At 39.9% G+C, this 23,642-nt stretch overlaps 1 protein-coding gene across 7 annotated transcripts in view; it reads left to right on the top strand.

Moving 5' to 3' along the window:
- Kap3 (kinesin associated protein 3) overlaps positions 1 to 16,254 on the top strand; it is a 93,773-nt gene extending 77,519 nt beyond the window's left edge. For 2 of the 7 annotated variants that reach the window (XM_045759539.2, XM_045759538.2), the window contains exons 16-17: positions 3,356 to 3,478; positions 12,967 to 16,254. In XM_045759539.2, the coding sequence (XP_045615495.1) occupies positions 3,356 to 3,478; positions 12,967 to 13,024 (181 nt within the window). In that variant the 3' untranslated portion in view covers positions 13,025 to 16,254. Of the gene's footprint in view, positions 1 to 925; positions 993 to 3,355; positions 3,479 to 6,607; positions 9,208 to 12,966 lie in introns of those variants that run through there. The other 5 variants (XM_069316271.1, XM_045759541.2, XM_069316269.1 and 2 more) reach the window with 4 other exon arrangements.
- The last annotated feature ends 7,388 nt before the right edge of the window (positions 16,255 to 23,642 follow it).

Raw genomic sequence — 23,642 nt, 5'->3', positions numbered from 1 at the left:
TACAAAGAGGCCTAACCCACAATACCAGCAATACAAACAAGCACAAAATCTCACATCATTGAGAAGGAAGGCAGAAAGAAACTTTGAAAAGGGATTGTGACAAATGTAAAACAGAACCCAGCCTATTCTATAAATTCATAAGAATCAAGTTGCATGTAAAGGATAAATCCAGAGATGAAAAATGGAAAACAGATTCACAGAGGCTGAAACATAAATATGTGATACACTAAATGAACAGTTCTAAAGTGTCATACAAAGTGAGGTTGTCTGAGAACCTTACACAATATGGACTTCAATGCAAAACCAAGAGTGCCTCAATGTGTGTAAAGATGTGGAAAACTGGTAGAAGAAAAGTAAAGTAGTCAGGGCTAGTTGGTTTCACTTTGGGTTTTGGAGGAATGTGCAATAGAGATAGCATTCCACTACAAATTTTTCAAGCATCCTTACAGACAGGAACTCTAGCGGACATTTGGAAAAGGCAATTAAAAAATGGCAAATGCAATTCAGTGTGGATAATTGCCATGTAATGGAATGCTGAAGAAGTTAAAATAAGCCACATTCAACAGACACATTATGTGTAAACACTCAAAGGAACTCTGATAAAGAATGGGATCGACAGGTGGAGGGATAGTAAACTGTCACCAGAAGACCACGTTTAAGAATGTACTGTAGCATGAAGGAGCTGTAAACTATGTTTAATAATATTTTCACAGGCAGACAAAAAAGGAGTGAGTATTTTATATATATTCCTTGTTTCCCATACAGTGTGTATTTTAAGCACATTTTACGGTATAGAACTATTTTCCATGTTCTTTTCTTGATTGTTGGATTTTTAGTAGCATGTGACAGGAATTTTGTATCACTGAATGTAATAAATGTAATAGATACAGGTTATAGATGATGATTTCTTTTGTGTATACTGTAGTGAGATGAGTTTTGGTGAGAGAGCGAGGCGATGCCGTAATAGCGCCATAAGTGTTGACTCCGTTTCTGTGAGTAGTTTGAGTAGACCAGCACAGCACAGTAATAATGTCTTGTGTGTTCAGCACAGAGCACATAAACACATCTATATTGTATTTTTAGTTGAACTTCATATGTTCTCATCAATTAAATAAATACTGTAGTAATTTATAAAAAAAAAATTATAGGCGAATAGGCTGTTTGAGGAAGTATTATAATTTAAATGTATATTAAGTTCAATGGAGTTCTCTTTCCAGCAAATTAAAATTAGCTCTAACAGAACTTAGGTTTCGTAAACAGGATTACAGATACATGAAGCATATTGTTTGAGATGTACCCGGATAAAGATATGCTTCTTTGAAATATAAAAGAAATAGATTTACAATGTACAGTATTAAATTATTTATATTTTTAATATAAGAATAATTGGTTTGCCCATGAAATTCAATAGAATTTATAAGATGTTAAGTAAGTAATTGATAGTTTTACTTTTATATAAAATACTGTATATTATTTAACATTCCCCTTTAGTAACTAATGCTTATGTGCTCCCACAACACACACAATGAAAAAAATTATCATTAACGTGGAATCTCTCCTTGGAAATAATACCATCCATGTCTCACACTGCTCGAATGTACAGTACTGTACTGGAGCTTATATTTTATGCACATAGGTTAATTCAATTAATCAGATTTGGAATACGATAGTTTGTAATTTGATATCTTCCATAATATATTGTAGACTGAACCTATTAGTGATCTGAAGATTCAATTTTTTTTCATTTGTATTTTGTCTCTAGAAATTATTTTTCTTATGAATTTTACTTTGTAGAGTTTTTCAATGCAACTCATCCACTTTTTCTATTTACTGTACTTGATACCTTGTTCCTTCTGGGAACTCATTGCTTATATTATTCATTTTATAATTTTCAATTTTGAAGGCTCAAAGAGGCTGTGGTAATATGTGTTCCTATACATTACACACGTTACTATGAGTATCACACATGGAATGCAGTTACCATTTGCTTGCACCAAAAAAAGGATGATTAAGCAGAAAGACACAAATAAGGACAAGAGCAGAAATGCTAAGGCAGCAGTTAATGGTAGAACATTGTAGCATCAGCAAACGGTGTCTTGGTTTGCGTGTTACCCGCGAGGAGTGCTGCTAATGATGACAGGGGAACTGCTCTAATATATACCGGTAATATATAAAATATGGTCTAGTATCCTGTGTTAACCCCTCAACTGCTTGGCTTCCAAATATGACACCCCGACAGGGCGCAGGAAATAAATTCTCTGGAAAAAATTCTTTTTTGTTTTGAAAGTGTCAAAAACCCTTCCCTGAGTATGGGTATAGTAACAGAAGGTCGAAATTGTATGTACTTTGCCTGCTATGGGGTCCGTAAGTTCGCACATGACGTCATCATTCCCAGGTCGCCCGGGGCAGGATGCGCGAATTGCCGTGAATATATTTTTGTTCATTTTTTGCGCACAGTTCCAAATACATTTTATTTGTTTTTTCATGCCAGTTTGGATAGCTTCAGGTAGCCTGTCGGCCGAGCGGACAGTACGCGGGAGTTGTGATCCTGTGGTCCTGGGTTCGATCCCAGGCGCTGGCGAGAAACAATGGGCAGAGTTTCTTTCACCCTATGCCCCTGTTACCTAGCAGTAAAATAGGTACATGGGTGTTAGTCAGCTGTCACGGGCTGCTTCCTAGGGGTGGCGGCCTGGTCGAGGACCGGGCCGCGGGGACACTAAAAGCCCTGAAATCATCTCAAGATAACCTCAAGATATAGCCTCCAGGGCTCGGTCAGAAAATGGCGTCTCATTACATTCAAAGCTGGTTTTTAGTTGGTTTCCTTTAGTATAGCTTTTGTTTTCTCTCTCTCTTCTCCAGTTACTGTATCATATGTGTTTGTTTCCTAGAGTAATTTTCATTATTTTGTTATATTCTTGCTTGTTGGTGCAAGCAAGTGATGACTGATTCATCTTTCAGTGGAATATTTTGACAAATTTCAGGTATTCAATAAAATGTCCCTCCCCCCAACATCTGAAATGTTTTTAAATGAGTTCATATAAGGCCACCTCGAGGAAGAGGAATTCCCAATAGCAACAAGGCCTCAACAGTATATTTAGACAGCAGGACATCATTCAGTAGCACTGCATCATGTACTGGCACCTTGCACATATCAAGTACAGTATTTTTGCTTTAACACTGTGCCAAAGTATGTCAACAAATATTTAAATTGCAGTACTATGAAACTTTCACAGATGGGACTTTTTTTTTTAATTATAGATCTTAGAGAAGGGCAAGTGTTATCTATTATGTTCTGTACTTTTTCATGTAACTAAATAAGAAATTATTTTTGATAAAAAAATTACCTTTTGTTCAGGTTGTCACTGCATGAAAACCTGAGTGAAAATACAAGTGACATTACATCCTCTTCGGTAGTTAGGTATGATCAAGGATTCTTACGAGCTCAATATTTTGAGCAAGAGATAGAAGACCTTGCAAGGTAACACATTGGTGTGCCCAAGCTTGATTACCAGCTTTATTACATTACTTTTTAAATCTGATTAACCAGTTTTTCCTTAGTTTTATTGTGTTCACAAAATGTTTCAGAAAAGACCATGAAGTGTTACTTATTTATAACTTCAGTAACACTGAAATATTTTACACATCAATGCAGACCTTACACATTTGTTACATAACAAGTTTTGTGCAAGGGAAGTTTTTTCTAATAATATATATTTTGTTATTTTTTACCTTAAAAATGCATGCATTTATTTTGTTTTGTATTAATATTTTGTGTGAATATTCATATACAGTACAGTATGTGTATGTGTGTGAGATAGATGAATTAATATAAATATATATACATACAATACACACAGTTTATTATTTTACTTCATATTATACATAAGGTGCGATCAAAGCTTCCGGACTTGTTATATTTTACAAAATATTAAAGGTTGTAAAAGTGAAGCACCATATCTGACAACTTAGCCTTTGTGACACTTATGGACCCTACAACAGCGTAAGACAGTTGTGATGATTTGGGATGTTTACCCCCCTTCCCCCAAGGTTGTGGTACAACTTGTTGGTTACAACAGCCAGGGTCATTCATACCCTTAATCCTAAAGTGTGGTTATCATCATTTGTTGATCTCTCTAGTAATGTGGGTATCATCATATTTTTTTTATTATTATTGCCTAGTTTTATACAAATATAATATGGTTATAATGTATCTATATTGATGTAATGAGTTAACTTTGACCCATGAAAATTTGTTGTTGTAATTTTCAGTTGTTTACAATGTAGTGAGTTTATCACGTATCGGTATTATCATCAGATCATAATTTAGTCTTTTCTGCCAGTGTTTGGATCTGTTTTTGGATGACATTCCTAGACTAAATAGCAGGAAAGGAGTGGGATTTGCAAGACACTTCCTCTGAGCTATGCCTAGTACAGATTTATGTGCAATTTTGTTTGTGTTCCGTGCAATTTTCATTACTTTACACTCATTTGGATTGAATTCCAACAGCCCAGTTCTGAAGTCTGTCAAGGTTCTGTGGACAGAGCCCAGTATGTGAGAGAATGGTCTCCCAGGATTTTCCCACAGCTGACTTACGCGGCATATTGCAGTGCAAGGTGCACCAAGGTGCTCAATGCCCTATATGCCTTATCACTGGATGGAAATCTGGCATGTTTTCTGGGGAAACCCCGTCAGCTCCCCGGAGCTATCCAGGCTGATGTGCTAATGTCAGACTTTGGCATCAGTCATGTGTAAGGAGTTCTGTGGACCTACCGGGGACCACGAGCCAGAATCTGGCCCTCTCGTAGAGTCACAAGGAGCAATGGCCTATAGAAACCCTCATGTGGTTGGAAGCATTCTGTCTGCCATCGACCGGGTCAGGCACCCAGAAAGGTAAGCATCCCAAAACAAACCCCGATTCTGGTGAAAATTGCTACAAAAAGCCGAACAAGTGGATAGAACTCCCCAAACAAAAACGAGTATGACGTCACACATCGCCGTGCCACTGTCTGTGCAGCTCCCCCCTCCCTGGGAGGGGGAAGGGGAAGCCCCAGACCCCCGCGCTGGCAATCCACACCTCAGTTCTGAGTCTGATGCTATAGGCATCGGTTGTGTGCTCTGGCTCCAGTGATTGATTCAGCACTGTGCCTTGTGTGTGATGGCTGTCTTCTAGGTGGTGTGCGAGCCAGGAGATATTCTTCAGTACTCGGGCTACATGCGCCTAGGACTCTCTTCCATAGGTGCCCAGTAAGTACTGCCCTTGGGGCCACCTTCCACAAGTTTCTTGGGTCCTGCCTTTGCTTGGCCATTTACTATTCGGTTTTTGGCTGCCCTTTGAGTGCTTGGGTGTTTTGTCTCCCTTGTTTACCTTAGGGTAAGAGGCAGTTTGCACTGGTATGGAGTGCAGGGTACTGCACAGCTTGTTTTCACCATTCATAATGGCCTGCTCTGTTCCACCTGGGTACGTTGTCCTCTTGCGGGGATTTCCTTTTCTTTTTGTTGCATATAAAAAAGAAATGCAACGTGATGACGTCATGCTCGTTTGCTAATTTTTGTTTGGGAAGTTCTGTCTACTTGTTCAGTCTTCGGTCACAATAGTTTTACCAGAATAGGGGTTTGTTTTGGGGTGCCTACTTTTCTGGGTGCCTATCTTGGTCGATGGCAGACATAGACTGCTCCCAACAATAAGGGGGTCTCTATAGGCCATTGCTCCTCATGCCTCTCTAGAGGGGGCCAGGTTCTGGCTTGTGGTCCAGGGTAGGCAAGAACTCCATGCATTGACTGATGCCAGAAAGTTATACATATCCATTCAGCCTGGATAGCTCCGGGGAGCCTCCGGGACTCGCCCAGAAAATGGCGTTTCATTACATTCAACACTTTTTTTTTTTTTTTTTTTTCCATTTAAGATTGGGGTTGCCCGGTTGTCCAACAGGTTGAACAGAATCCCTTAGGGCCTAGGGAGTATATATTCTACATGTATCTGTTCCTTGAAAAGCTTAAAAGAAGCAGCGTTCATCCCATTTCTTTCCTGCTTTTCTGTATGGTAATGTTATCCTGAAATATTGAAACACCAAATTGTGAATTGATGATACTGTAGTCTCATTGTTTTTGTTGCAAGATAACCTCTTCGATAGTAAGCAATTCAAAATTACTGACTTTTCTTTCAATGGACTAGGTTAACTCCATTACATCCATATAGATGTACTATATTATAACCATGTGTACATCATTTGTATAAAAAGCTAGTGATGATAAATAAAATCATAAAATAATATATGCATTACCCCAGCATGAATACTTGAGAATAACTGCATTTTAAGGGTTTAAGTAACTTACTATGAAAACTACAAAAATGATTAGATGTTACTGTTGGTACTTGCAGTCTGTAGTAATACATATATAATCACCAATTAATGTGATAACCTGAAAAATAGATTTGAATATTACTCCAAGTAAAAGTCAAAAGTTAAAAACACCATACATTCAGAATTGGAAGTTTATTTTACTGTGTTTGACTTTTACAACCTTTTGTTCATGCATTATATAATACAGTACGTTCAGTTTGAGATTTTTTTAATCACGCCTTACTTGTCCTTTCATCCATTACAGAACAGAGGAATGGATGAACATTTGACTTGGAAAATGCTTGATTCCACAAGATAGGAAAAGGCCAAGTAAAATGTCAGCTACCAAATGAACAGATGAAAATAATTAATAAATTTGCCAGCATCAAATGAGCAGGCAGTGTTAGTACAGGAAGCTGTGGAAGTGTGTGGGAGGCCTGACTGTACTAAGCTGTGTTTGTGAGGGGTGAAGCTCTCTAACTTCTGGACCAAGTGTGATGTCTACCCATCCTCATATTTTCCCTTACCTGAACTTGGATTGTTGTTCTGGAATAAAATCCTAAGTTTTTGCAACCTATTCTTAAACAAGTACATGGGCTCTAATTCCCTGTCTTAGTATAGTCTCCATCACTTTGCTGGATATGTGTTATCAGTGATGCTGGTCTCATAGTTTTGGTCTTAATTTTTGCACCTTTCTTCAGTTTAAATAAACCTAGTAAAGGCAAAGTAATAGTATTGTGCTAAAAAATTATTTTTTAAGTTGATGGAAATTGTTATTTTGAATGTTTGGAAACATTAACTGAGGAGTAAAGTCACTAGGCCAAAACCTTGCTGTTTTGAAAACTAGAATTACTATTTACACTGTTTACATGTTACAGGGACTGTGCACTTGACCACAATCACAAAACTCTAAAGTCTACCTGAACATGAACATTTTCACCAAAAGACATGTTCATTACATTACATTTATATTTATAATGAACTTCATCATCTAGTCCTTGCACCTTTTCCTTGATTAATCTAGATATATTTGCTGTGTTCAACAATTTCATCAATTTCAGTTGTAGTTCTTGAATGCCTCCAATATTAAGTCCTGAAAAATATAATCTACACATCCATTCCTTCATTAAGTTTAGTAAACCTCTTATATAACTTAGCAAATTGGAATTGGAGGACCATACCAACCTGAACCCAAGTTCCTCTCATAATTTTCCTTTAATGTTTTAATGTTTCTTCCATTTCTTGTCCTTTTAAGTATTTTAAGAATTATGTTTATTAGTCATTTGTTCATTTGTCATTAATCATTTATTCTACAAATGAGTAGACTTTTCTCTATTTTACTTTTTAAATGTTTACAAAATATATGGCATTGACCAGTTTTCTCCATCTGAATGAGACCTGGAATGTAATAAAGATTTGGATAACAGTTCTACTGCACATTTCCTCAGGAGCCAAAAAGATATTATATCTGGTCCTGCAACTTTGATTCACTTTCTCTCTAGCTCCATTTCCTTTATTTACATCCCACATTTTCTATCTCCAAAATAGTATTTTTACTTCTATCCTTTTGTTTGTTTTACATATAGTAAAACAAAGAATAGCAGTGCCTCTATAAACTTGAAAAATTGTTAGGCCTGTCTTATTTAATGCAATCTATTTTCAAATTTCCTTTCTTCCTACCTCCTTTTCTTGGTGTTGTGCCTGGGCTGTTTAAACCTTCATTAGATAAAGGCTTAGAATGTTAACCATACAGAATCTTTCAAATGAACTGAATGTTGTGCTGAATTTGTGCATGCTTATTACCACTCGCACTATATAAGATACCACTTATTCTGAAACTTGCCCCCTGTAAGAATCTCTGTGTGTTGCCATGAGCTGCTGAAAAGTATGTGTGCTTACAAGTATGTATATTGTGTGTGTGTGTATGCACATGTCAGGTCATTTATCTGTTTGACCTATAGTGGAGTAAAGCTCCCTTTTCTGCAGAGAGCCCATAGGCTCCCCATAGCTGTACCGGGCTGATGTGTATATATTAGACCATGGCAACAGTCAATCGATGGAGTTCTAACCCTACTGGGGATCAGCATCTGAATCTGGCCCCCTCAGAGAGGCATGAGGAACAATGGCCTATAGACACCCCCCCCCCCACACACAACCCCCACACACACCCCCATGTAGTTGGAAGCAGTCTATATCTGCCATCCACCAGGTCAGACACCCAGAAAGGGAGGAATCCCAAAACAAACTACAATTGGTGAAAAATTGCTAACCAGAAGCCGAATGAGCAAACAGAACTCCCCAGTCAGAAAACATGCATGACGTCACCACATCCGCCACGCTGTGGTCTGCATAAACCCCCCCCCCCCCAGCACCATCTACCCAACCTCAGTTCTAAAACTGTTGTATTAGGTGGCAGTCGATTGACTCTGGCTCCAATCCTTGAGCAGTGCTGTGCCTTGTGGTGATGTGCTGCCATGTGGTGGTGTGCTAGCCAGGTTCCAGAAGTACTGGAACTGCATGCACCTAGGGTTCCCTTCCCTAGGTGCCCTATAAGTACTACCCTTGCAGTTTGAGGTTACCTTTTACAAACTATTTGGGGGCTACCTCTGCAGGGTTCTTTTGTTGCTTGATGAGTTCCTGCCCTTGGGGTCAGCTGGGGTTTTTCCTACCCCTGTTTGGCCTTGGGTAGGAGGTATCATTGTCACTGACAAGGTATTGTGCAGCTGTCTTATTATATGCATAGCGGCCGGTTCTGTTCCTCCTGGAGACGTTGTACTTTTGCGGGGTGTTTTTCTTTTGTTTTTGTTTTGCCTGGTGTGGTTGTAAGACCACTTGTATTTTTTGGTGGCCCTCCACTAGATCCCTGTGATTGCACATGTTGCAGGGGTTCAGCTTTTAGTTTGTTTGCTTGGTAGTTCTGGGAAAACTGGTTAGCAGTACCTTGCCGGGGCTTCCCTTAGCAGTCAGCCTAAGGGCCCTGGAAACCCCCATTGGGGGCTCATTAGTCCTATGGAGGAGACCTTTAAGTTCCACCTCTCTTCATGCGAGTTTGAAGTCGCCATGCTGCCTGTTGGGTCGATGACACCTTTCATCTGGAGTCTTGCGAGTGGTGTTCCTTGCATGTACTCCAGTTCACCCAGTCCACTGTTACTGATATTCGGGTACAGGCAGCTTCCATGTTGTGCGCAAGGTTTAGGTTGCTGCAACGCGCTCGGTTGGTTACCTTTCCAGATGCCCTGCGGTTGCCCTGTTTGGGTTATAGGGACCCGGACTTGTGGGTCTTATTCACCTCGACTTTGGTTTCTTCCACACCCCCCTTGTCCTTCCCCTGCTATGGCTCGTCCTGCTCCCCCCCCCCCCCTTTCCCTGCTCCTGACTCCCAAAAGTCTGAGGGGTTTCGAAGTTCGGGCAGGGTTTTCTTGGTGGTGAGACTCGGGTAGCTTCGGGGAATGCCACTTTCGGATCGGCAGTGGAGGCATTCAAGCTTGTACCTCCTGCTGGGGCTTTTGGGTCGTGCCAGAGGGCCCTCTGTATCCCTGTTTTTCCAGTGGAATCTGCCTTGTATCCAGAGGCAGAGGATTTAGAGGACGTTCTTTGCTTGTCGCCTCGCATGCTGACAGGCGGTGCTCGTCCACTCTTTGGAATCTGCTTGGGCCCCTGGCTCTTAGATTTCTGTCCCCATTTTGTCCATTGCTGTTTTCAGAGTCAACGGTGGTGCATCTTCTGCAGGCACTTCGTCTAGTTGCCGGGCTATGTCGGACTTGTTGGTTCTCCGAGGAGACCGTGGGGGTCCTGCCCAGAAGGGTTGTGCCAAGGCTCGAAGTTCCTTCGGTCGTCATAAGCCAGTTGTGCCAGATTCGGGGCTGGTCCCTCCTGTGGAGCCGTCGGCGCAGTGCTCACTCTGAGTGTCAGTCGGGGTCTCGTAAGGGTCATTGGCCCTTTTACCTGTTTGCCTCCTTTGATGGGGCAATGTGGGGGAAGCTCACTGTGTTTGCTTTCGCCTGGTCCCAAGATTCATGGGCTTTTGGGGTCATTTCCTCAGGCCTGCGGTGACATTGAGTGGTTCCTCATCCTTCGGGGGGTTCAGGGCTAGTGGGGCAGGCCTCTTTTCCTGCGCTCTGTCAAGTCATCCTGGAGTGGGTATGCTTGGGTGTGGTCAAAACGATGGCATCCATCAGGTAGGTTTTCTGGCTATTTGCAGTTCCAAAACGAGAGTGTGCGGACCTGAGGTTCATTCTGGACTTGTTCCGTCTGAACCCCTAGGTCTTTTGCCCCTCCTTTTGGAGGACTACCCTGTCCAAAGTCCGTCTTCTGTTGGAGCTGGGCACTTGGATGGTGTCACTGGGCCTCTGGGATGCATATTGGCACATCTTGATTCATCCAGGGTTCAGGGACAGGCTCAATTTTGTCGTGGGGAGGCGAGCTTACCATATTCGTTGCCTTCCATTCACCTTGGATCTGGCACCTCACATTTTCACACACACCTTACCCAGGTCGTGTGTGAAAGTGAAAGAACCCAAGTGCCCGATTGCATCTGTTAGGGATTCGGGTTCTGGCTTACCTCGAGAGCTGGCTGGTTTGGGCTTCCAGCCGGGTCGGCATGTCTGCTGACCATGGATTTGGTTCTTTCCCAGCTTGCCAGGTTCGGGTTCTTGGAAAACTGGAGGAAGTCCCCATTTGGTTCCCTCTCAGGTTTGGACTTGGCTGGACCTTGTGTTGGATTCTCGGACCGCTTCCTTGTTTATCCCTTCAGCAACGTTGCTGCAGCTGCGGTCCTGCCTTCGGCTGTTTATGGAGGGCATCCGGGTCACTCGTTGGTTGTTCGAACAGATTTGGTGCGGGAAGTCTGGGATACCCCCTTTCCCCCTCCCTGGGAGGGGTGGAGCTGCGCAGACAGTGGAGCAGCGGCTGTGGTGAAGTCTTGCTTGTTTTCTGATTAGGGAGTTCTCTTTGCTTGTTTGGCTTTTGGTTAGCAATTTTTCACCAGCTGTAGTTTGTTTTGGGATTCCTACCTTTCTGAAGGCCTGACGTGGTAGATGGCAATTATAGACTACTTCTAACTACAAGAGGGTGTCTATAGGCCATTGCTCCTCATGCCTCTCTGAGGGGGTGTCAGGTTCTGGCCCTGGTCCCCGGTGGGCTTAGAACTCCATCAATTGACTGTTGCCATGGTTTAATATATACACATCAACCCGGTATAGCTCCGGGAGCCTCCAAGTCTCACCCAGAAAATGGCGTTTCATTACATTCAACGCTGGTTTTAGCCATCGGTGGTCAAGTGCAAAAACACCTGATATTTTTGTGCTCTGTCATAACTACATTTGAAGCTGTGCATGTAATTGGCCTTTAACTTTCACACCCCCATTTTGATCACTGCCAGAAATGTTGTGCATAATTATTGGCCTTATAAAAAAGTAGTAATGATGTACTATATGTCTATATAATGTAATATAAACATTGTATATTTTTCTTTATAAATAAATTCATTATTATTATTATTATTATTAATTTTATTATTATTATTATTATTATAAAAGGAATACCTTCCTCTGTCTCTCTTATTCATTTGTGCCCCTAGTATTTCAGCCATATCAAATGACTGTTCACGAAGCCTTCAGTGAGGGTGCTGGGCAATGCGATCAACAGAATTGCGGAACATAAACTAACACATCCAATTACTAGCTTGACCTAATAGTGTTTAACCTGACTGATAATCATGATCATATGCAATGCAATTTCAGTAATATGCAATATGCAATTTCAGGGTGTCTGTGGCAGCATAGGCACAAAACAAAATAAAATTATGTAGATATTAAGTTGGACTCCACGACAACAAATTGGTTTCAGCCTGTGAGTTAGGAGTTAATACTCACTTTGCAAGTGAAAGGACTTGGGGTTCCAAGTCTAGGCAGTGTAAACTTTTAGGCTTCATTTCTTTGCTGTATTTGTCTCAGTACACCAAGTAGGGACCAGGATGTAAACTAAATTGGCAGATCATGTTCTGGTGAAGATATATAGAATCAAGTTTTACAGTAAGGTGTGGTAGGAAGAGCTCATAGCTGGCAAACAAAACGGTTAGAAACACCAGATAAACAAAATTGTATAAATGAGTTGTCTGTACTGTAATATGTTATATGATTATTTTATACAAATAAATGCCTGTATTCATTATTAATACTAAAACAAAATACATGATAAATATTTTATTTTTATTAAATTGTGTAATTATAAATAATTTCATTATAACAGCCTATCACTTCATAAAAGATTTCCCTTTAATTACATTAATTTTCTAACTGTTAAGATTATATATTTTAATTATTAAACATTTGAAGCTTGTGCAAAATATTATTTATATATGAACAAGTTGACCAAGAAATAATTTTGCAGTTAGGCTTGGTGTTTGAGATTGTTAAACTGCTTTAAGTGCTTGATTTATATTTTTCATATATTCAAATATATAAAAAATATTATGCATTTCTTGCAGCAGTATTAATAAGTAGTTGCATTAGTATTTCAGTAAACATAATACTGCATAGTATTAGGCTTACAAAGAAACCAAATGCTTATTTCATGCACAATACTAAATTTAATTGTGTTAATTAATTTTTTTTCTGTTAACAGATTTAGTGCTGACTTGGAGCAGTTTGCAGATGAATTATTAAAAAAAGCTGGTGTGTAAAATGTCAGAAAGTGCTGACTTTTTAAAAGTAAATAAGAGAGTGAAAATCTAGTCATATTTTATAATTAAAAGTGTAATGGCCAAAGCTTCTATGTATATTGAATTTGTTGCATGAACCCTTTTCTGTGGGGAGCCCCAATGGCTCCCTGAAGCTATCTGAACTGATAGGTGCTATATTAGTTTCACTCAAAGAGGTGCAGGGAGTAATGGCCTATGAGCACCTTACATTTAGAGTATGTCATACTTGCCATCGACCGGGGAAGGCACCCAGAAAGATAGGTGAAACAAAACAGACCACAATCTTGTGAAAATTGCAACCTACGTCCGAACATAGCAAAAGAACTCCCCCAGAAAGAAAACAAACAAGCAGCACTTCACCCAACAAGCACTCCTGCTCGTTAGCATTATTCCTTTCCCCCCCCAGAGGGAGGGGGAAAACCACAGCCCACCACTCCAGTTCTTGAACTGATCTATTGGCGGTCAGCTCAGTCACCTCTGGCCTCAATTTCCTGTTCTGGATTTTGCCTTGTGTGGCTGCACCAGCAGTATGTGTGGTATGATGGCCAGGTGCCTTAGTGTACAGAAGCAGCATGTGCCAAGGGTTATCTTTACTAGGTGTTCTGTGAGTACTGCCCTTGCATTTCAGAGTTATTTTCCCTGAGGCGTTCGGGAATCACTCCCGTTTCAAGACTTCGTTGCTTGATGTTGTCTTCGCCCTTGGGGTACTTTGAGGGTCTTGGGCTTTCTATCTTGTCCTGGGTGGGAAGTGTTATTGTGTGAGCTGGGCACACTGCGGCCGGCACAGCTTGCACATGCAGCCGACAATTCTCTGGCTGCCAGTTTGTTTGTTGTGTCTTCGGGGGTTTTGTTTTTCTTTTCTAGGGTTTTGACTTTAACAGTGGAGGTCTGCCTAGCTTTTTATTAGGCAATCCTAGGATGTGTTAGTGGTCCTCCTCTGTTGCCTCTGAGGTTTCACGGCTGCTACTGGTGGTCAGTTTGCCTGCTGACAGACAGGGTTCTACCGGCTTAGCTGGCCCCAGTGCCTGGGCTTTCCATGGGGTTTACTCACCCTACAGGCCCTGGAAAACCCCAGTGGGCTCAGGGGTACCATAGATGTGTCTTCCGAGTCCTCTCTTGCCTCGTGAGAAGTTGAAGGTTGTTTGTCGTCCCTGCCTCAGGGAGGTGATCATACGTACTGCCTCTTTCATGCTGCCTGTTGGGTCGGTAACACCTACGACCCGGAGTCTTGTGCTTCCCCACTTGTGCTTCAATTTACCCATTCCTTGTCTGTCTCAGGCAGCTGCTATGTTGCATGCTTGATTTACATTGTTGTAATGGGCTAGGTTGGTTGCCCGGTTGGAGGTCCTGGAGCTGCCCCACTTGGGTTTTAGGGACTCGGATTTGGGGGTGTTGGTCGTTTTGACCTTAGTTCTATCCGCGCCCCTCCGTTTCCTTCCCAGGTTTGGTGGTTCGCCCTGCTCCTCTTTTCCCTTGCTTCCAGCTCCGAAACGTCTGAGGGTTTTGGAGTCGGGGTGAGGTTTAGCTTGGGATGAGGCTCGGGTGGCTTCGGGGGTTGCCCTTTCCGATTCGGGTGCAGAGGAGGTTGAGCCCGAATTTCCCGCCAAGCTTCTGGGTCAACCCAGCAGACTCTCTTCTTTGGGAGTGTGGTTGTGGAAGCTTGACTGGTTAGGCCAGGAATACATCATGTGTTGTCCAGTTGTAGCTTTACATCGCTACCTGCGGGCCACTGGTTCAGTCACAGTGGACGCGCCCAGGGTGGATTCGGTATCCCTGGTTCCCTGTTTCAGGGCTCATGTGTCTCAGGTTTTCTGCGATGTAATTAAGTCTAGCCAGTCTGCGGTTTACACTCGTGCCCATAATATGAGGAAGTATACTGCTCTTGCTGCTGTCTTTGGTGATATGTATTGGGCTGACATTCAAGCACGGGAGTTTTGGTGGTCAAACTACGTCCTGGCCTTCAGGTATCTCATGGATGTCCCGGGCCCTCTCTTGCCTTGTTGCGTTGGGGAGACTGTCGCAGCTGTCAGTCTTCTTCGACTCGAGACCTGCGGTGCTGCCGCCTCCCGGGTAAGTCCCTGTTTTTACTTATCTGTGGGTAGTTAGCTTCAGGGAGCCAAATGTAATGAAACGCGATTTTCTGGGTGAATCCCAGAGATTCCCTGACACCCTCCTTCCCTCCAGTCGGCAGTCTTCATCGTTCGGGAACTGGAGTGGTGGGCTGCCGGCTCCCCCCCCCCCCCTTTAGGGGGAGAGCACTAATGAGTGGGAGTGCTATTTTGATTGTGTTGCTTGTTTGTTTTCTTTCTCGGGGAGTTCGTTTGCTATGTTCAGAGATTGGTCGCAATTTTCACCAGATTGTGTTATGTTTTGTTTCACCTATCTCTCTGGGTGCCCTCCCCAGTCGATGGCAATTATGATGTACTTTAAATGTAAAGTGCTCATAGGTCATTGCTCCCTGTGCCTCTCTGAGGGGACCAGGTTCTGGCTCGTGGTTTTTGGTAGGCATAAGGATTACTGTGACTGATGACCCCAAACTAATATAGTACATATCAGTTTGAATAGCCTCAGGAAGCCTCCAGTGCTCGCCCAGAAAATAGCATTTAATTACATTCAATGCTAGTTTTATATCTTAGAATAACGAGGGGTTTGCAGAAGATTTTATGTAAGGCTACCTCCTTGAGATAATATTGTCTTGGGAATATAAATATTCAAAATAATATATAGAAGATATTAAGTATTTAATATGTTTCACAGTTGCTAAATACCAATTGGACTAGAATTAACAATTTTGTGAATGTCATTACATGATGGATAAGAAATGTACAGTATTTCAAGGCAGTTTTAGTGACCATTCAGTCCAGTAACCTCTACTTAAGAGGGTATCAGTGGACACTGAAACTGGTTCATGATTAACATGTCTAACTTTGGCTTTTGTAGATTTAACATCAATTTGTGTAGATAATAAGCTTTTCAATATTGTATTATTTAAACCATGTGATTAAATTATATACATACACAATATATAGGAAAAATACATTACTAATAAATTTTTCTTGATCTATAAAGGCTTGTTTTTCTTGATTAAAAGTGCTTATGAAATGAAGGTTTATATAATATGTAGCTGTAATAAGATGTATACAAAATAAGGTTGTGTGCCATCTGCTACCCCTTTGTGTCAAAAGGCAATGAATACATTTCTCTTATCTGATGGCTGTCTTTTTACTTCATGTAAATTTTCTATGCTAAGTTAATCAGAACTAATGTTAATCAAAGTTTGTCAGGAAGAAATTCATTGGATGTTTCTTAAAGTGAAAAGTCAGGAAATATTTTTATTCTCAGATTCTATACAGTATCTGGAGAATGTATCTGTGTATTATTGACTTGAAACTTTCAACACTTCCATACAATGGATTAACGACACAAGGAATGTCCCACTATTTGCATAATATAATCTCCTAGTGGCAGATTTTGGAACCAATTTAACAAGATTACAGATAGAGCAGATATTGGAAGTCCAAAAGCCAAATTTACACAGTAAAATAACCACACACTTTAGCGTGGTAGGTAGGAAATGCAAACTAGAGCCAATGAAAAGTGTAGGTGCCATGGGCACAATCAGAAAACGTTGAACATCAGAGGTCCATGGCTATTTAACCACTTAACTGTGCCAACCGAGTATACTCGGTGTATAAAAATATCCTGTATATCCAGGAAGTGTATAAAACACAAGGTATTTAGGCATTATGCACCAAAACAACTTGTGTTCCTGAGAATCTCTCATTGCACAGTTAACATTAAAGTACCAAAACCTAAACTGTGTAGCTGCAAACCTGCTCTGATGGTGATGGTATAGTATATTTTTTGGAACTATGCAGTATATTATGTAAATTTTCTTTATAACCCCAATAAATTTAAAAACAGATTTTGTTGATAATTGTATTGAAATGAATAATGTTTCAGAAGTGGTTCAAAAGTGTCAAAGGAATTATTTAGTTTTGTAGAACTTACCATATTTATTTTCAGCATTTTGACCTAAAGTTGACAGTATGTAAAATTATGTGTACAGCAGTGGGGAGACGGTGCCTCATTGATGGGAAGATGAGGAGACGGCCTCTAAGCAGACAGGTCGCCACCACCCAAGGGCTGGTCACTGTGAGGGCGGGCTGCAGCGACAACACGAGCCATGGGGTCGACCCTCATGAATGTAGAAAAACAGAACTATTAACAGAATATCAAATAAACGGATTTAAACTATTTCACACAGATAGATATATTAGACAAAGATGGGGGGGAGTAGCCATATATGTTGGGGAAAATCTGAAATGTAGTCTCAAAGAGGAAATCAAAACTGAGCCATACACACAGAAACTATTTGAATAGAATAAACGAAAAAAACAAAAATCTTATAATTGGAGTAATTGGCCACCAAACTTAGAATGGAAGCAAAGCATCTATGGGATGAAATATCTAGAGCATCTAGGTCAAACAGTATTTGTCATGGGTGACTTAATTTTAGTGGAATTAACTGGATTAACAGAACAGGGAATAATGAAGCAGATTTTCTAGAATTAATTGACAAATGCTCTCTTAATCACTGGACTGCGCCAATCGAGAAAACTCGGTCAGGGGGAAACTATGCCAACCGAGAAAACTCTCTGATTTTTTCGTACCCATTCAAAATGTGTGCACGGTCGGTTGTGTACGAAATGGACTCTTAGGATCTCCAGTGAGAGGCAGCCCTCTCTAATAGGGCTGGCTAATAGCAGCTTTGTGTTGAGTAATTAGAGGACGTAAATGATTTTGGGTAGTAGAACCCCAAGCATAAATACCATAGTTGAGATAAGGATAGATGAGAGAGTAATAGAGCATCACCAAGGCAGGGCGAGGTACATAATATCTGATCTTAGAAAGAATGCCAACAGTTTTTGAAACTTTTTCTGCGGGGAGCCCTGTCGGCTCCCCAGAGCTTTACCAGGCTCATATGCGAATGTCAAACTTTGGCATCAATCATGTGTATGGAGTTCTAGGGCCTACCGGGGACCATGGCCAGAACCTGGCCCCCCTCAGAGAGGCAAGGGGAGCAATGAAAGAAAACCCCGTGTGGTTGGAAGCATTATAGAAACCCTCGTGTGGTTGGAAGCATTCTATGTGTGCCATCAACCGGGTCAAGCATCCAGAAAGGTAAGCATTTCAAAACAAACCCCTATTCTGGTTAAAATTGCTACCAAAAGCCGAACTAGTGGATAGAACTCTCCAACAGAAAACAAGCAAACTAGTATGACGTCATACATCACCGCGCCGCTGTCTGTGCAGCTCTCCCATTCCCGGGAGACCCAGACTTCTCACGCCTGCTATCCACCTATCAGTTCTTCGGCTGATGGTATAGGCACCGGTTGTGTGCTCCGGCTCCATTAGTTGTTTTAGCACTGCACCTAGAGTGTGGTGTCTTCTAGGTGGTGCGTGAGCCAGGAGTGTGTCTCCAGTGCCCATGCTCCAAAATTCCACTGATGTTACTGACATAATCCTTTCCCTTAAAATCAAGTCTAGTGCCCTTGAGGGGATACCAACTCAGATTTACAAAAAAGCCTCCAGATTTTTAACTCCTGCCATTGCATTGGCTTTTCAACAAGTCACTTCAACAACAATTCACAACAAGTTTCAACAAGTCTGTGTAAGGGGGTCTACCACTGCAAACCATCTTAAGCCCATCATCACCCAGCAAAAATCTGCTATCAGAATAATAATAACACTGCTTTCAGACAACACTCAGCTCCCTTGTTTAAATCCCTTAACTTTCTAAATATTAACTCCCTCCAAACATTCTCTTGTGTCAACTACATTTACAAAACCCTGTTCTTAAATGTAAACCATGCTCAGAAACTCTTCCTGGACAGATGTAATAGGACCCATTATCACCACACCAGAAATAAATATCTCTTTGATATCCCCAGGGTCAAACTTAATCTGTGTAAACACTATGCAAATTAAGGGACCTAGTCTATGGAACTCACTCCCTAGTGAATTGAAAAGCTGTCAAACTTTTGCCTCATTTAAAAACAAAAACAAAAAGTACCTAATTTCATCTTTGTAGTTTCCTACACTGAGCTTTAAATTTGCTCTGTACCTAGTGTTACCAAATCTCCCAATCTTTATGTACTTAATCCAAACAACTTTATCATTGTGTTCATTGCTGTCTTCTTTTATGTGCTAGCCATATGCTGTATTGTGCCTACTAATTTTTGTTAAACTACCATTCAAGCTGTCATTGCAATCATTCTGAGCTACCTATGTGCTTTAATATACCTACAATTTTTCTCTCATCTTTTATTTTTTCATGCTATGTAACTGTTATCATTTTTATAAATTTTGCAAGTATTTACCTACTTATAAGTTTCTTAGATTAAGGACCTGCCCGAAACGCTGCGCATACTAGTGGCTTTACAATAATGTAATTACTATGCTATGTATCCTCACAATCCCAATGTACCTTCTTGTATATATATAAATAAAAACTAAACACTACCTAATAAATTCCCTGTAACCTACCTCACTCCTCTATTGTCAACCCATGTCTGTTATTTTCTTTTTTTTTAATCAACACTGTTTGTCAACCTATTGTATTTGTGCTGCTTTTTCAGTCATGTTCCCCCTTTTTTTTTATCTTTATTTGTATTTGTTCTCAACACTTTTTATTCTTTATGCTCAATTAGTATTAAGTTCTAGATATTAATGTTTTTCTTGCCCGAAACGCATTGCGTAATAGTGGCTTTAGGCATTGTATGTACTAGCTCTATCTATATATCAATCCATTAATGTAACATCACTTGTATGCATATACCTTACCTGAATAAACATATTTATTTATTTATTTATAAATAAAAAAAAAATAAAAAATAAACTTGAACTCCAAACCTTTTCAGATATTCTAAAAAAAGCAAGAGTAACCCCTGTCCACAAATGTGGTGATCCCACTGATATTAATAACTTCAGACCTGTATCAATTCTGCCAAACTTGTCAAAAATATTTGAAAAACTAATCTATAAGCAGCTTTAGTCTTATCTAGCCAAACTCAATAGACTTAGCTCTTGTCAATATGGCTTCAGACCCCCCCCAAAAAAGCACTAATGATGCACTTATTAGTATGATTAACTTGATACATACAGCTCTTGATAAAAATGAGTTCGCTGTTGGTTTATTTGTAGACCTGCGTAAGGTTTTTGACACTGTTGACCACCAAAACCTTCTTCTTAAATTACAACATTATGGAGTCAAAGGTCACTCCCTGCAGTACATTAAGTCTTACCTTACTGACAGGCTCCAATATGTTTCTGTGAATAATTCAATTTCTCGCACCCTACCCATCAACATTGGTGTTCCCCAGGGTAGTATACTTGGCCCTCTCCTCTATCTCATCTACATTAATGACCTTCCAAATGCCTCCCAACATCTCAAACTAATTCTATTTGCTGACGACACGACCTTCATTTACTCCGGTACTGACCCCCTTGCTCTAAATGTCACAGTGAATACTGAGCTAAATAAAGTCCATCACTGGCTAACTGCCAACAAACTCACCCTCAATATTGACAAAACTTTCTATATTTTGTTTGGCAATAAATCCTCAAATCAAATAAATCTCAGGATTAACAATACCCAAATTTGTAACAAAGTAGATGGCAAATTCCTTGGCATTCTCATTGACCTCAACCTGAATTTCCAGGGACACATTCTAAATATATCAAAAAAAGATTAAAAAACTGCTGGTATTCTTTCTAAGATCAGATATTATATACCTCGCCCTGCCCTGGTGACACTCTATTACTCTCATCTATCCTTATCTCAACTATGGTATTTGTGCTTGGAGTTCTACTACCCAAAATCATTATGTCCTCTAATTACTCAAAACAAAGCTGCTATTAGGACAATATCTAACTCTGGCCCCAGACATCACTCGGTACCCTTACTCAAATTTCTGAATATGTTAGATATTAAGTCACTGCACATCCTCTGACGTGTATTTTATATATATAAAACGCTGAACTGTAATGTCAATCCTGACCTTAAAAGCTTCATAGAAGGTTGTAACAGAACCCATGAGCACTACACCAGAAACAAATACCTATTTGATATTCCAAGAGTACGACTTAATCAAACAATAAATGCTTTGCAAATCAAGGGACCCAGAATGTGGAATGACCTTTCCAATCATATTACACTGTACCTCTCCCAACCAGCTTAAGCAGTTGTCCTGACAATGGGCAATGGCGGTCCGTCTAATTACCACAAGCTACCACAAGCTACACAAGCTTCACAAAGCTTCCTGGCAATACGTTAGTAATGAATAAATATGATATATTTACTCATTATAATGTTGGTGCTGAATGTACAACATGAAAAAACATAATTTTAATCTGAAAAAGTATATTTTTATAAAGAAATTAGACAAAAATAAAGAGCTGGTGACGCCAAATCAAGTCGACGATTCAAGCGTCGGTTAGGTTAGGTTAGGTCAGCCTAATCTAACATATCATATTTATTCATTACTAACGTATTGCCAGGAAGCTTTGTGAGTGTGGGTGATTAGATATGTATGTGTATGTATATATATATATATATATATATATGTCGTACCTAGTAGCCAGAACGCACTTCTGAGCCTACTATGCAAGGCCCGATTTGCCTAATAAGCCAAGTTTTCCTGAATGAATATATTTTCTCTAATTTTTTTCTTATGAAATGATAAAGCTACCCATTTCATTATGTATGAGGTCAATTTTTTGTTATTGGAATTAATATTAACGTAGATATATGACCGAACCTAACCAACCCTACCTAACCTAACCTAACCTATCTCTATAGGTTAGGTTCGGTTAGGTAGCCAAAAAAGTTAGGTTAGGTTAGGTTAGGTAGGTTAGGTAGTCGAAAAACAATTATTTCGTGAAAACTTGGCATATTAGGCAAATCGGGCCATGCATAGTAGGCTGAGAAGTGCGTTCTGGCTACTAGGTACGACATATATATATATATATATATATATATATATATATATATATATATATATATATATATATATATATATATATATATATATATATATATATATATATATATATATATACATATACATCCCTTTGTGTGTATTTTACCTCAATAAACTTATTTCAATTTCAATTTCAATTTCAATTTCTCAACAGTTGATAAATAAAAGTAATTGCCGAGCTCCAGTTATCTAATACTTAACATAAATGGTATAAAACCTTATCATAAGCCAAGGGATTTGTAGATCAGTGTTTAAAGGGAATTCGGAAGTAATAATAACACAGCTGATGCCATCTGTCGGCAGAAGAGAACACTATCAACTGGCTGGTCAACAGTGGCCATAAGATACAGCTTACGCCATCTGTTGACATCAAATTACACTTATAACAAATTACCCTGGAAAAACAACTAACGCCATCTAGTTTTTTTCCAACGCACTATAAATAGCCAAACAGCAACCCATAAGGCGGGTTGTTGTGCTCGGGTAGGAGGTTCCAAGCTCCGCCCACAAGAGGTATCAGGTGCATAATAAATGGCATATCATTGGTAGATCTTCTTTGTTGACATTCACACCACAGCCAATCACAGGAAGGGATCAGCTAAAGGCTCCATCCACTTAATAAATCATCTTTATTCAGCACACCATCCTTGCTTATGGAATTCTGCTTTAACTTTAATTTACCCAAAAAAGTGGTGTTAGTTATTTAAAGTGCTAATAAAGTGATAAATAAATATTGCAGGATATAACAAGTGCTATATAAAAATGGGCTGGCTACCTAACGTGAGATGTTATTATTGGGGGTTGCCTTGTCACAAATAATGATACGCTGCTCTGCCCTCTTATTCGAGTAAATTATTCAGTTAAATGGAGATTTCTGTCAGGTGCAAAACAGAAATTGTTGTTCCTTTTCACAACAACTTTGTTGTTGTGCACAAGGGCCTATTTCTTAGTTTAAATTTGATTCATAAAAGAGTGTTGGCATTCCCTGCAACAGCCAATCACAGGAAGGGATCAGCTAAAGGCTCCATCCACTTAATAAATTATTTATTTATTTATTTTTATTTATTTATTTATGCATATACAAGAATGTACATAAGGAATGTGAGGATACAATTATGGTAATTACAGTCTTGTAAAGCCACTAGCACGCGCAGCGTTTCGGGCAGGAACGCTGCCCGAATATAGCATTATTAGCATTATAAGCATTATAGCATTATAAGCATTATAGCATTATCTTTATTCAGCACACCATCCTTGCTTATGCCATTCTGCTTCAACTTTAATCTACCTAAAAAGTGAAATGTTAAGTATTTAAAAGTATTAATATAGTGATAATTAAATACTGCAGGATGTAACGAGTGTTACAGAAACATGGGCTGGCTACCTAACTTGTGACGTCATCAGTGGGAGTTGCCTCACACAAATAATATCGGCGATACAATGCCTCCGCCAGGAAATGTATATGTTTATCTCTCAGAATGTTTGGTAATATGTTTATTGTTTGTGATGTGTGTCTATGTATGTATTAACACGATGTACTGAACGGGGTGAGAATA

The sequence above is a fragment of the Procambarus clarkii genome, chromosome 83 (assembly GCF_040958095.1).
Source record: "Procambarus clarkii isolate CNS0578487 chromosome 83, FALCON_Pclarkii_2.0, whole genome shotgun sequence".
Taxonomy (NCBI): Eukaryota; Metazoa; Arthropoda; class Malacostraca; order Decapoda; family Cambaridae; genus Procambarus; species Procambarus clarkii.
This window is presented reverse-complemented; position numbering and strand designations above follow the sequence as displayed.